At 43.2% G+C, this 14,473-nt stretch overlaps 1 protein-coding gene across 1 annotated transcript in view; it reads left to right on the forward strand.

Moving 5' to 3' along the window:
- The window catches only part of LOC311135794 (netrin receptor DCC-like), a gene marked incomplete at both ends in the record, with an annotated part of 433,415 nt that overhangs the window by 209,201 nt on the left and 209,741 nt on the right, over positions 1–14,473 (forward strand). Inside the window, 2 exons of the mRNA XM_084169836.1 lie at positions 7,752–7,902; positions 8,777–8,913. Coding sequence (XP_084025962.1) covers positions 7,752–7,902; positions 8,777–8,913 — 288 coding nt within the window. The remainder of the gene's footprint in view (positions 1–7,751; positions 7,903–8,776; positions 8,914–14,473) is intronic.

Below are 14,473 nucleotides of genomic sequence, written 5' to 3' on the forward strand. Positions count from 1 at the left end.
CCAATAAGAAGAGACTTTATTGGGCCAAGAAACACGAGCAATGGACATTAGACCGGTGGAAATGTGTCCTTTTGTCTGGAGTCCAAATTGGAGATTTTTGGTTCCAACCGCCGTGTGTTTGTGAGACGAGGTGTGGGTGAACGGATTATCTCCGCATGTGTATTTCCCACCGTAAAGCATGGAGGAGGAGGTGTTATGGTGTGGGGGTGCTTTGCTGGTGACACTGTCTGTGATTTATTTAGAATTCAAGGCACACTTAACCAGCATGGCTACCACAGCATTCTGCAGCGATACGCCATCCCATCTGGTTCTGGCTTAGTGGGACTATCATTTGTTTTTCAACAGGACAATGACCCAACACACCTCCAGGCTGTGTAAAGGCTATTTTACCAAGAAGGATAGTGATGGACTGCTGCATCAGATGACCTGGCCTCCGCAATCCCCCGACCTCAACCCAATTGAGATGGTTTAGGATGAGTTGGACCGCAGAGTGAAGGAAAAGCAGCCAACAAGTGCTCAGCATATATGGGAACTCCTTCAAGACTGTTGGAAAAGCATTCCAGGTGAATCTGGTTGAGAGAATGCCAAGAGTGTGCAAAGCTGTCATAAAGGCAAAGGGTGGCTATTTGAAGAATCTCAAATATAAAATATATTTTGATTTGTTTAACACTTTTTTGGTTACTACATGATTCCATATCTGTTATTTCATAGTTCTGATGTCTTCACTGTTATTCTACAATATAGAAAATAGTAAAAATAAAGAAAAACCCTTGAATGAGTAGGTGTTCTAAAACTTTTGACCGGAAGTGTATATATCAACGAATTGGCGAGGGCACTAGAACAGTCTGCAGCACCCAGCCTCACCCTACAATATTCTGAAGTCAAATGTCTACTGTTTGCTGATGATCTGGTGCTTCTGTCCCCAACCAAGGAGGGCCTACAGCAGCACCTAGATATTCTACACAGATTCTGTCATACCTGGGCCCTGACAGTAAATCTCAGTAAGACAGCAATAATGGTTTCCAAAAAAGGTCCAGTTGCCAGGACCACAAATATAAATTCCATCTAGACACCGTTGCCCTTGAGCACACAAAAAACTATACATACCTCAGCCTAAACATCAGCTCCACAGGTAGGTTCCACAAAGCTGTGAAAGATCTGAGCGACAAGGCAAGAAGGGCCGTCCACGCCATCAAAAGGAGCATACAATTTGACAAACCAATTAGGATCTGGCTAAGAATACTTAAATCAGTTATAGAACCCATTGCCCTTTATGGTTGTGAGGTCCGGGGTCTGCTCACCAACCAAGAATTCACAAAACAGGACAAACACCAAATTGAGACTTCACATGCAGAATTCTGCATAAATATCCTCTGTGTACAACGTAAAACACCAAATAATGCATGCAGAGCAGAATTAGGCCAATACCCGCTAATTATCAAAATCCTGAAAAGAGACGTTAAATTCTACAACCACCTAAAAGGAAGCCATTACCAAAACTTCCATAACAAAGGAAAGCGGCAGATACAGTGAGTGAAAAAAGTATTTGCTCCCCTGCTGATTTTGTATGTTTGCCCACTGACAAAGACATGAGCAGTCTATCATTTTTATGGTAGGTTTATTTGAACAGTGAGAGACAGAATAACAACAACAAAATCCAGAAAAATGCATGTCAAAAATGTTATAAATTGATTTGCATTTTAATGAGGGAAATAAGTATTTGACCCCTCTGCAAAACATGACTTAGTACTTGGTGGCAAAACCCTTGTTGGCAATCACAGAGGTCAGACATTTCTTGTAGTTGGCCACCAGGTTTGCACACATCTCAGGAGGGATTTTGTCCCACTCCTCTTTGCAGATCTTCTCCAAGTCATTAAGGTTTCGAGCCTGACATTTGGCAACTCGAACCTTCAGCTCCCTCCACAGATTTTCTATGGGATTAAGGCCTGGAGACTGGCTAGGCCAATCCAGGACCTTAATATGCTTCTTCTTGAGCCACTCCTTTGTTGCCTAGGCCGTGTGTTTTGGGTCATTGTCATGCTGGAATACCCATCCACGATCCATTTTCAATGCCCTGGCTGAGGGAAGGAGGTTCTCACCCAAGATTTGACGGTACATGGACCCGTCCATTGTCCCTTTGATGCAGTGAAGTTGTCCTGTCCCCTTAGCAGAAAAACACTCCCAAAGCATAATATTTCCACCTCCATGTTTGATGGTGGGGATGGTGTTCTTGGGGTCATAGGCAGCATTCCTCCTCCTCCAAACACGGCAAGTTGAGTTGATGCCAAAGAGCTCGATTTTGGTCTCATCTAAACACAACACTTTCAACCAGTTCTCCTCTGAATCATTCAGATGTTCATTGGCAAATTTCAGACGGGCCTGTATATGTGCTTTCTTGAGCAGGGGGACCTTGCGGGCGCTGCAGGATTTCAGTCCTTCAGGTCGTAGTGTGTTACCAATTGTTTTCTTGGTGACTATGGTCCCAGCTGCCTTGAGATCATTGACAAGATCCTCCCATGTAGTTCTGGGCTGATTCCTCACCGTTCTCATGATCATTGCCACTCCACGAGGTGAGATCTTGCATGGAGCCCCAGGCCAAGGGAGATTGACAGTTATTTTGTGTTTCTTCCATTCGCGAATAATCGCACCAACTATAATAATAATAATAATAATAATAACCAACTGTTGTCACCTTCTCACCAAGCTGCTTGGCGATGGTCTTGTAGCCCATTCCAGCCTTGTGTAGGTCTACAATCTTGTCCCTGACATCCTTGGAGAGCTCTTTGGTCTTGGCCATGGTGGAGAGTTTGGAATCTGATTGATTGATTGCTTTTGTGGTTAGATGTCTTTTATACAGGTAACAAACTGAGATTAGGAGCACTCCCTTTAAGAGTGTGCTCCTAATCTCAGCTCGTTACCTGTATAAAAGACACCTGGGAGCCAGAAATCATTCTGATTGAGAGGGGGTCAAATACTTATTTCCCTCATTAAAATGCTAATCAATTTATATTCTTTTTGATATGCGTTTTTCTGGATTTTTTTGTTGTTATTCTGTCTCTCACTGTTCAAATAAACCTACCATTAAAAGTATAGACTGATCATTTCTTTGTCAGTGGGCAAACGTACAAAATCAGCAGGGGATCAAATACTTTTTTCCCTCACTGTAGCTTAGTGAGTAAGAGCGTTGCGCCAGTAACCGAAAGGTCGCTGGTTCTAATCCCCGAGCCGACTAGGTGAAAAATGTGTCGATGTGCCGTTAAGCAAGGCACTTAACCCTAATTGCTCCTGTAACTCGCTCTGGATAAGAGCATCTGCTAAATGACAATAAAAAAATATATATATATTATAAAAAATTCACCTACAGAGAGATGAACCTGGAGAAGAGTCGCCTAAGCAAACTGGTCCTGGGGCTCTGTTCTAAACATAAACATAGCCCAGGACACCAACACAATTAGACCCAACCAAAACATAAAGATAAATACTTGACACATTGGAAAGATTTAACAAAAAAACTGAGCAAGTTAGAATGCTATTTGGCCCTAAACAGAGAGTACATAGTGGAAGAATACCTGACCACTGTGACTGACCCAAACTTAAGGAAAGCTTTGACTATGTACAGACTCAGTGAGCAACAAAATGAGGTGGAAACTGAGCTGCACTTCCTAACCTCCTGCCAAATGTATGACCATATTAGAGACACATATTTCCCTCAGATTACACAGACCCACAAATAATTTGAAAACAAATCCAATTTTGATAAACTCCCATAGATATTGGGTGAAATACCACAGTGTGCCATCACAGCAGCAATATATGTAACCTGTTGCCACAAGAAAAGGGCAACCAGTGAAGAACAAACACCATTGTTAATATAAATAATATGCCATTTAGCAGACGCTTTTATCCAAAGCGACTTACAGTCATGCGTGCATACATTTGTGTATGGGTGGTCCCGGGGATCGAACCCACTACCTTAGCGGTGGTCCTCTGTAGCTCAGCTGGTAGAGCACGGCGCTTGTAACGCCAAGGTAGTGGGTTCGATCCCCGGGACCACCCATACACAAATGTATGCACGCATGACTGTAAATTGCTTTGGATAAAAGCGTCTGCTAAATGGCATATTATTTAAGTACAACCCATATTTATTTTCCCATTTGTACTTTAACTATTTGCACATTGTTACAACACTGTATATAGACATAATATGACATTTGAAATGTCTTTATTCTTTTGGAACTTCTGAGTGTAATGTTTACTGTTAATATTTATTGTTTATTTCACTTTTGTTTACTATCTACTTCACTTGCTTTGGCAATGTTAACATAGAGACAGAGAGAGAGACAGAGAAAGAGAGAGACAGAGAGAGAGACAGATGAGAGAGAGAGAGAGAGAGACAGACAGACAGACAGACAGACAGACAGACAGACGGACAGACAGACAGACAGACAGACAGACAGACAGACAGACAGACAGACAGACAGACAGACAGACAGACAGACAGACAGACAGACAGACAGACAGACAGACAGACAGACAGACAGACAGACAGACAGACAGACAGACAGACAGACAGACAGAGGGATCATATCATCTCTTTCTCCTGAGGTCTGTGACCTTTACCACCAGAGACACAAGATCATAAAGGGAGATGAAGTACTTCTGTGTTCTCAATAGAGTGGGTGGACATGTATGACGTTTTATCCACTGGGAAAATGAACATAGGTTTTTACCATTGCCATGGTGATCAGGGTGTAACGACCATAGAATTAGGAATTAGAATACTTAATTTAAACTTAATTTAATAGGATCTCTATGGTAACAACCCTAGCTGTTCCCATTACAGCAAGGATTCCGGCAGGAGGCTCTCACTGAGCACGTGCAAGAATCAATAGCTATTCCAAGCTGCCGTGTGAGAAGGGAAGAGCGAGCGTCATCCAAATTCACATCCCAATTGTTTAGCTAGACAATGACAACGTGTCCATCTGACAGCCTCCTTTCATAGTTAGGTTTAATCAATTCAGCATGTTCCTCCCTATCGGAGATGGACTGGAGCAACGTTGAGCGTCAGACATGATCTGTTCCTGTGCTGTCCTAACGCATATGATCTCAGAATGCCCAAGTTAGTCCCACAGGTTGTGTCTCTAATGGCACCCTATTCCCTATACAGGGCTCTGGTCAAAAGTAGCGCACTACACAGGGAATAGGGTGCCATTTGAGACACAAACTCAGCCTCCTCATTGTGAATGCTAACTCTCTCCTGGCGAGGCATGACTCATGTGCAGACAGCTGTCTCCGTACCTGGGGTGGAACGGCCTGATCCGAACACCCGTTTCCACCAAGATATTAGGATATTAAAGAGGCAACCTGGGACTCAAACATCCGTTTTTGGGCTTTAATCATTGTTTTGGGGCTTCAATCACTGAATAATATAACTGACAAATTACTCGTGAGCTTAGTTGAACTGTGTTACCCTATTAGAAACCCGCCGGCAGAGCTGTAAGATGTAGTCAACAGGCCACTGTGTTGAAGACATGAGTTATAGTGATACATATTATGTGGTAGTGGGGTTGTTCACCATGCAGGTGAACAAGAATGCATTTTATAACACTGAATTTTTTTTTTTTTTTTTTTACCACTGCCAGTTTTCTCTTTTTATTCACTGTTCATTCAAATATTTTGGTGCTCCAATGCCACACCATTGTATTCACCGTCCCATTCACTATGACATACAGAAAAATATGTTTATTCAATGTTTATGCAAATGTTATTTTGGTGCAATGCCATGAGACATTTTATTCACGATTCCATTCGCAGTGAGTCTTGCTACTTGTTGTAGATTACAGTCTTCACATACAAGATAGATAGCTTTACATTTAAGTAATTTAGCAGACGCTCTTATCCAGAGTGATTTACAGGAGCAATTAGGGTTAAGTGCCTTGCTCAAGGGCACATCGACAGATTTTTCACCTTGTCGTCTCAGGGATTTGAGTCAGAGACCTTTCGGTTACTGGCACAACGCTCTAACCGCTAGGCAGATTACAGTCTTCACTCACAAGATTCATAGCTGTAGGTAGATTACGATCTTCCCTAGCTGTATTCACTCATAGCTGTATGCCTGTATGTAAATCGCTATCACAACTGTTCCTGTGAGAGAAAAAACATCTAGTCAAGCTTCGGTAAAATCAAAGGCTTTCTTTTGTAAAGCTTCCTATTTCCTACAATACAAATGGGTCATGTCACATGGATCTAATTCATCCAGTCACACACACACACACACGCTCGCACACACACACACACACGCTCGCACGCACACACACACTCGCACGCACACGCACGCACACACACACACACACACACACACACATACACACACACACACACACTCAAACACATGCATTTAACTATCTCTCCAGTTCCTTCTGGATGTGTATGCCTGAGGAAACAAGCTTGGGGTTATGGAGGTCCATTTCAGTTCTATCTCACAGCGAATTGCTCTGGAGCCCTGAACCCTCAGTCTACCTGATATATACACACACACACACACACACACACACACACACACACACACACACACACACACACACACACACACACACACACACACACACACACACACACACACACACACACACACACACACACACACACACACACACACACACACACACACATACACACACACCCTCCATCTCCCTGATTGGCTGTCTGTCAGATAAACCACTGTTTAGGTACATGGCTCTGCCTGCCTGCACTTTGTGTTGTTGGGGAAAAAATACAATCAGCCCTGGATCTAAATTGCAGGTATTGAACTGAGAACACTCACAATCACATTGAAGAAATCCCCCAGTGTAGTGGCGATTGAAGTTGGATTATCTGGACGGGGTAATTTAGACAGGTTAGGTTTGTCAAGCCACTGTTGTTGGCGTGCTAAGATCAGACTGAACTGTATAAGGCTGTTGGAGCAATGCATTGTGGCTGTGTGACCTGCTACAGTGACCTGTGTTGTTCCCTCCTTAGTGCCCCCGTGTAGCTCAGTCGGTAGAGCATGGCGCTTGCAACGCCAGGGTTGTGGGTTCGTTTCCCACGGGGGGGGTAAGAGCGTCTGCAAAATGTAGTGTGTTAGGGTATGACCACAGTGACGCGTGTTGTTCCCACTTGTATTTGCCCTCAGCAACAGTCTCTTGTTCAGAGAGAGTTGTATATATTAACCACAGGACTTGTTAGGAGATGAGACAACAATAAGAAAAATTACATTTAAGTGAATGATTCTCATGGGGTTCTTCTTCCGGCCCAATAAATATTATATTGAAGTTAAAACGCCGTAGGACATACTGGCCTCGGGATGAGAATGAATTAAACATTTTGAAGATGGTTCAGTTGATTTTTCCCATTGAAATATATGTTCTCATTCATCCACTGATAAGCACTTGTTTAACATAGCCCAAAGCCACTGTCTTAACCAGTTTCGAACCAAGTGTTTTAACCAGCCACTATTATAACCAGCCTCTAGTTTAACCAGCCACTAGTTTAACCAGCCACTAGTTTAACCAGCCACTATTATAACCAGTCACTATTTTAACCAGCCACTTGTTTAACCAGCCACTAGTTTAATCAGCCACTAGTTTAACCAGCTAGTAGTTCAACCTCTTGCGCCAACTGGTTAATCTTCCAAAGAAAAGCCAACATGTGGCACCACTCAATGCTCAGTCACCCGGATAAGAGCAGTGTCTCTCTCTCTCTGTTTTCTCCAGAGCCTGGAACCACCAGGGGCCTTCTGTTCCTCCAGCAGCCCCAGAGAGTCACCTCCCTCCTGGGGAGAGATGCTGTGCTGGAGTGCTCCGCTTCAGGGTTCCCCACCCCCGCCTTCCACTGGATGAGAGGAGCTGAGATGATTCAGAGCAGGTGAGTCCCAGATGGCTCTCTATTTACTATTTAGTGCTCTACTTTGCAATATGGGCTCTGGCCAAATGTAGTGCACTATATAGGGTAAAGGGTGCCATTTGGGAAGCAGTCCTTTTTATGATCCACCTGAGATGATGACACAGAGCTAGTGAGTGGCAGAGCATCAAACCACTACCCAGCAGGCAAACTGGTTGAAGTGACGACATTACAAACTGGTTGAAGTGACGACATTACAAACTGGTTGTAGTGACGACATTGCAAACTGGTTGAAGTGACGACATTACAAACTGGTTGAAGTGACGACATTACAAACTGGTTGTAGTGACGACATTGCAAACTGGTTGAAGTGACGACATTACAAACTGGTTGAAGTGACGACATTACAAACTGGTTGAAGTGACGACATTGCAAACTGGTTGAAGTGACGACATTGCAAACTGGTTGAAGTGACGACATTGCAAACTGGTTGAAGTGACGACATTGCAAAGTGGTTGAAGTGACGACATTGCAAACTGGTTGTAGTGACGACATTGCAAACTGGTTGAAGTGACGACATTACAAACTGGTTGAAGTGACGACATTACAAACTGGTTGAAGTGACGACATTACAAACCGGTTGTAGTCTGGTTGTGATGTCGTCAGCTCTTCCCACTGTATATAATAATCAGGGTAATGTTATTTGTTGTCACAGAATTAGCCTACACATAGTCCCAACTATTATACACAGTGTCTTTAATGTCTTTCTGAGGGAGAATATGATATACCTGGGTATCACAGGTCAACAGGGCACTGAACAAACGTCCATTGTTCCTTATTGTGTAGGCCTACACATCCGTGTTTTCTTGGACAGCTTTGTTTCTCCGTGTCCCTGCAGGTCTAAGAAGTACTCCCTGCTGGGTGGCAGTAACCTCCTGATCAGCAGCGTAACGGACGATGACTCTGGCTCCTACAGCTGCGTGGCGTTTAACAAGAACCAGAACATCACTTCTTCCTGCGAGCTGTCCGTCCTCGGTAAGTCCCACGAGACCGTCGCTCGTCTCCCGGGGGGGGATTTCTCTCTGTGGGCACACATACAGACATACACACGTGCGCGCACACACACACACACACACACGCACGCAGGCACACACACACACACACACACGCAGGCACACACACTAAGAGAGGCAAATCTCTACGAGCCCACAAATCTGTGGAAATCTGTGGAAAATTAAACGGATTCAGTTCATAACCCGCCGGAGAAACTGCCGGCCTAAACGCTGAACACCAGGGAGTCGGGAAATGCCAAACTCTGTCAGGGATTTAAACAAGCGTTAAGTTTGGAATGCCATTTGAACGGACAAAAATGAACTACAGTACATGACAACTATACGTTGCTTAGGGTTTTGTTTAACCTAGATGAACTATAACTAGGGCTGGGAGTTGGGCCAGGGACCTCATGATACGATATTATCAACATACTGCCGATACCATATTATCAACATACTGCCAATACGATATTATCACCATACTGCCGATACCATATTATCAACATACTGCCGATACCATATTATCAACATACTGCCAATACCATATTATCACCATACTGCCGATACAATATTATCAACATACTGCCGATACGATATGTACAGTGGGGAGAACAAGTATTTGATACATTTACATTTACATTTTAGTCATTTAGCAGACGCTCTTATCCAGAGCGACTTACACTGCAAATTAATTACTTAAAAATCATACAATGTGATTTTCTGGATTTTTGTTTTAGATTCCGTCTCTCACAGTTGAAGTGTACCTATGATATAAATTACAGACCTCTACATGCTTTGTAAGTAGGAAAACCTTCAAAATCGGCAGTGTATCAAATACTTGTTCTCCCCACTGTATAGGGCCTCCTGTAGCTCAATTGGTAGAGCATTGCGCTTGCAACGCCAGGGTTGTAGGTTCGATTCCCACGGGGGGCCAGTATGAAAAAAAAAATGTATGCACTCACTAACTGTAAGTCGCTCTGTAAAGAGCGTCTACTAAATGTAATGTAAATGTATTATGATTCTCACTATTTTTTATTTATTGTGATTCTATATGTAACGCCAAGGTAGTGGGTTCGATCCCCAGGACCACCCATACACAAAAAAAATGTATGCACGCATGACTGTAAGTCGCTTTGGATAAAAGCGTCTGCTAAATGGCATATTATTATTATTATATTACGATTTGATGCTCCAAATATATTGCTCAGCATATGTCTGCTGCAGAGGGACAAGAGATAGACATGAGAAAACGAGTGTTGATCAGCCCCTGGAAATAAAAGTGCTTAAAACATGCTTGCTCACTTTTTAAAAGAAGATGGAGAACAAGCTATCGGATGAAAAATGGCTGGCACTATCGCTCATTAATCACAGAGAGAGACGGATTTCTATACCTTATTTTTATTTACTTATTATTATTATTATTATTATTATTGTTATTATTTATTTTTTACTTTTTACACCTTTTCTCCCCAATTGGTAGTTACAGTCTTGTCCCATCGCTGCAACTCCCGTAGGGACTCGGGAGAGGCAAAGGTCGAGAGCCATGCGTCCTCCGAAATATGACCCTGCCAAGCCGCACTGCTTCTTCACACAATGCTGACTTAACCCGGAAGCCAGCTGCACCAATGTGTCACTGTATAGGAGTAGCAGTACTGTATAGGAGTAGCAGTACTGTATAGGAGGAGCAGTACTGTATAGGAGTAGTAGTACTGTATAGGAGCAGTACTGTATAGGAGTAGTACTGTATAGGAGCAACAGTACTGTATAGGAGTAGTACTGTATAGGAGCAGTAGTACTGTATAGGAGCAGTACTGTATAGGAGCAGTACTGTATAGGAGGAGTAGTACTGTATAGGAGCAGTACTGTATAGGAGTAGTACTGTATAGGAGCAACAGTACTGTATAGGAGTAGTACTGTATAGGAGCAGTAGTACTGTATAGGAGCAGTACTGTATAGGAGCAGTACTGTATAGGAGGAGTAGTACTGTATAGGAGCAGTACTGTATAGGAGCAGCAGTACTGTATAGGAGTAGCAGTACTGTATAGGAGCAACAGTACTGTATAGGAGTAGTACTGTATAGGAGCAGTAGTACTGTATAGGAGCAGTACTGTATAGGAGCAGTACTGTATAGGAGGAGCAGTACTGTATAGGAGCAGTACTGTATAGGAGTAGTACTGTATAGGATGAGTAGTACTGTATAGGAGCAGCAGTACTGTATAGGAGCAGTACTGTATAGGAGGAGTAGTACTGTATAGGAGTAGTACTGTATAGGAGGAGCAGTACTGTATAGGAGCAGTACTGTATAGGAGCAACAGTACTGTATAGGAGGAGCAGTACTGTATAGGAGGAGTAGTACTGTATAGGAGTAGTACTGTATAGGAGGAGCAGTACTGTATAGGAGCAGTACTGTATAGAAGTAGCAGTACTGTATAGGAGCAGTAGTACTGTATAGAAGTAGCAGTACTGTATAGGAGCAGCAGTACTGTATAGGAGCAGCAGTACTGTATAGGAGTAGCAGTACTGTATAGGAGCAGTACTGTATAGGAGGAGTAGTACTGTATAGGAGTAGCAGTACTGTATAGGAGGAGTAGTACTGTATAGGAGCAGTACTGTATAGGAGTAGTACTGTATAGGAGCAGTACTGTATAGGAGTAGTACTGTATAGGAGCAGCAGTACTGTATAGGAGGAGTAGTACTGTATAGGAGCAGTACTGTATAGCAGCAGCAGTACTGTATAGGAGCAGTACTATATAGGAGTAGTACTGTATAGGAGCAACAGTACTGTATAGGAGTAGTACTGTATAGGAGCAGTACTGTATAGGAGTAGTACTGTATAGGAGGAGTAGTACTGTATAGGAGCAGTACTGTATAGGAGCAGCAGTACTGTATAGGAGGAGCAGTACTGTATAGGAGCAGTAGTACTGTATAGGAGCAGCAGTACTGTATAGGAATAGCAGTACTGTATAGGAGGAGTAGTACTGTATAGGAGCAGCAGCACTGTATAGGAGCAGTACTGTATAGGAGTAGTACTGTATAGGAGCAGTACTGTATAGGAGTAGTACTGTATAGGAGCAGCAGTACTGTATAGGAGGAGTAGTACTGTATAGGAGCAGTACTGTATAGGAGCAGCAGTACTGTATAGGAGCAGTACTATATAGGAGTAGTACTGTATAGGAGCAACAGTACTGTATAGGAGTAGTACTGTATAGGAGCAGTACTGTATAGGAGTAGTACTGTATAGGAGGAGTAGTACTGTATAGGAGCAGTACTGTATAGGAGCAGCAGTACTGTATAGGAGGAGCAGTACTGTATAGGAGCAGTAGTACTGTATAGGAGCAGTAGTACTGTATAGGAATAGCAGTACTGTATAGGAGGAGTAGTACTGTATAGGAGCAGCAGCACTGTATAGGAGCAGTACTGTATAGGAATAGCAGTACTGTATAGGAGGAGTAGTACTGTATAGGAGCAGAAGCACTGTATAGGAGGAGCAGTACTGTATAGGAGGAGCAGTACTGTATAGGAGGAGCAGTACTGTATAGGAGGAGCAGTACTGTATAGGAGGAGCAGTACTGTATAGGAGCAGTAGTACTGTATAGGAAAAGTAGTACTGTATAGGAGTAGTAGTACTGTATAGGAGGAGCAGTACTGTATAGGAGCAGTAGTACTGTATAGGAGCAGCAGTACTGTATAGGAGCAGTAGTACTGTATAGGAGCAGTAGTACTGTATAGGAGCAGCAGTACTGTATAGGAGCAGTAGTACTGTATAGGAATAGCAGTACTGTATAGGAGGAGTAGTACTGTATAGGAGCAGCAGCACTGTATAGGAGTAGTACTGTATAGGAGGAGCAGTACTGTATAGAAGGAGCAGTACTGTATAGGAGGAGCAGTACTGTATAGGAGGAGCAGTACTGTATAGGAGCAGTACTCTATAGGAGGAGCAGTACTGTATAGGAGCAGTAGTACTGTATAGGAGCAGTAGTACTGTATAGGAGTAGTACTGTATAGGAGGAGCAGTACTGTATAGGAGCAGTAGTACTGTATAGGAGCAGTAGTACTGTATAGGAGTAGTAGTACTGTATAGGAGGAGCAGTACTGTATAGGAGCAGTAGTACTGTATAGGAGCAGCAGTACTGTATAGGAGCAGTAGTACTGTATAGGAGCAGTAGTACTGTATAGGAGTAGTAGTACTGTATAGGAGTAGTACTGTATAGGAGGAGCGGTACTGTATAGGAGGAGCATTACTGTATAGGAGGAGTAGTACTGTATAGGAGTAGTACTGTATAGGAGGTGTACTGTATAGGAGCAGCAGTTGTGTATAGGAGCAGTCCCATCCTTCAATTCCATTCAACACCTCCCATCTATCTTTTAACACCATCCATATAGGATTTATATTTGCCATATATATTTCAACTGTACTGTGATGTCTTACAAAAGTTCTGAACCTGTTGCCAAAGATGGATCTTCATTTCTTTACAAGGTTGATCATGAACATATTGCCTTCATACAGATTCACAAGTATTCACTTTCACATCATTTGAATTTGCTTTCATACAGATGATTCACAGTTTCCTTCACTTCAAATTGCATTGCGTTGGATGACGTTTTCTTTAAGCGCGTTATGACGTGCAGAATCACAGCAGGCCTCATGCAGCGTTTCCCAAAGTCGGTCGTCGGGACCTCAAAGGGGGTGCACGTTTTGGTTTTTGCCCTAACACCACACAGCTGATTCAAATGATCAAAGCTTGATGATTAGTTGATTTATTTGAATCAGCTGTGTAGTGCTAGGGGCAAAAAAACTAAACGTGCACCCCTTGGGGTCCCCAGGATCGAGTTTGGGAAACCCTGGGTTATGGTAACAGCAGTCAGTCTGTTCTGAAGTCAACGTGGTTGCATCTCAAATGGCACCCTATTCCTTATATAGTGCATTACTACACTAGATAGGGAATAGGGTGCTATTTGGGAAATGTTCCCCGTTAGCTCCTCCCATATGGAGGCTGGGTAGCTTTTGGATTTATGCTTATATTTGTCAGTCACCGTGTCGACGTGACAAGCACACTCCTCATAAGATTACCCAGAAAGCTGCTGTTCGTTTATGATGTGTTAAAAATCTGTAATGAAGCAGCTGTCATCGATCCTCAGCTAAGCTTCAGTATTACCTTTGTGGAAACCCTCACCGTTGACTGACAGTGGGTAGTAAGAGCAGCCTTAGGAACCACACTCTCTGTTTCTCTGACTCTCTGTCTCTGTCTCTCTCTCTGTCTCTGTCTCTGTCTCTGTCTCTGTCTCTGTCTCTGTCTCTCTCTCTGTCTCTGTCTCTGTCTCTGCCTCTGTCTCTGCCTCTGTCTCTGTTTCTCTCTCTGTCTCTCTCTCTGTCTCTGTCTCTGTCTCTGTCTCTGTCTCTGTCTCTGTCTCTGTCTCTGTCTCTCTGTCTCTGTCTCTGTCTCTGTCTCTGTCTCTGTCTCTGTCTCTGTCTCTGTCTCTCTCTCTCTCTCTCTCTCTCTGTTTCTCTCTCTGTCTCTGTCTCTCTCTCTGTCTCTGTCTCT

Source organism: Coregonus lavaretus, assembly GCF_964263955.1.
Source record: "Coregonus lavaretus genome assembly, chromosome: 10".
Taxonomy (NCBI): domain Eukaryota; kingdom Metazoa; phylum Chordata; class Actinopteri; order Salmoniformes; family Salmonidae; genus Coregonus; species Coregonus lavaretus.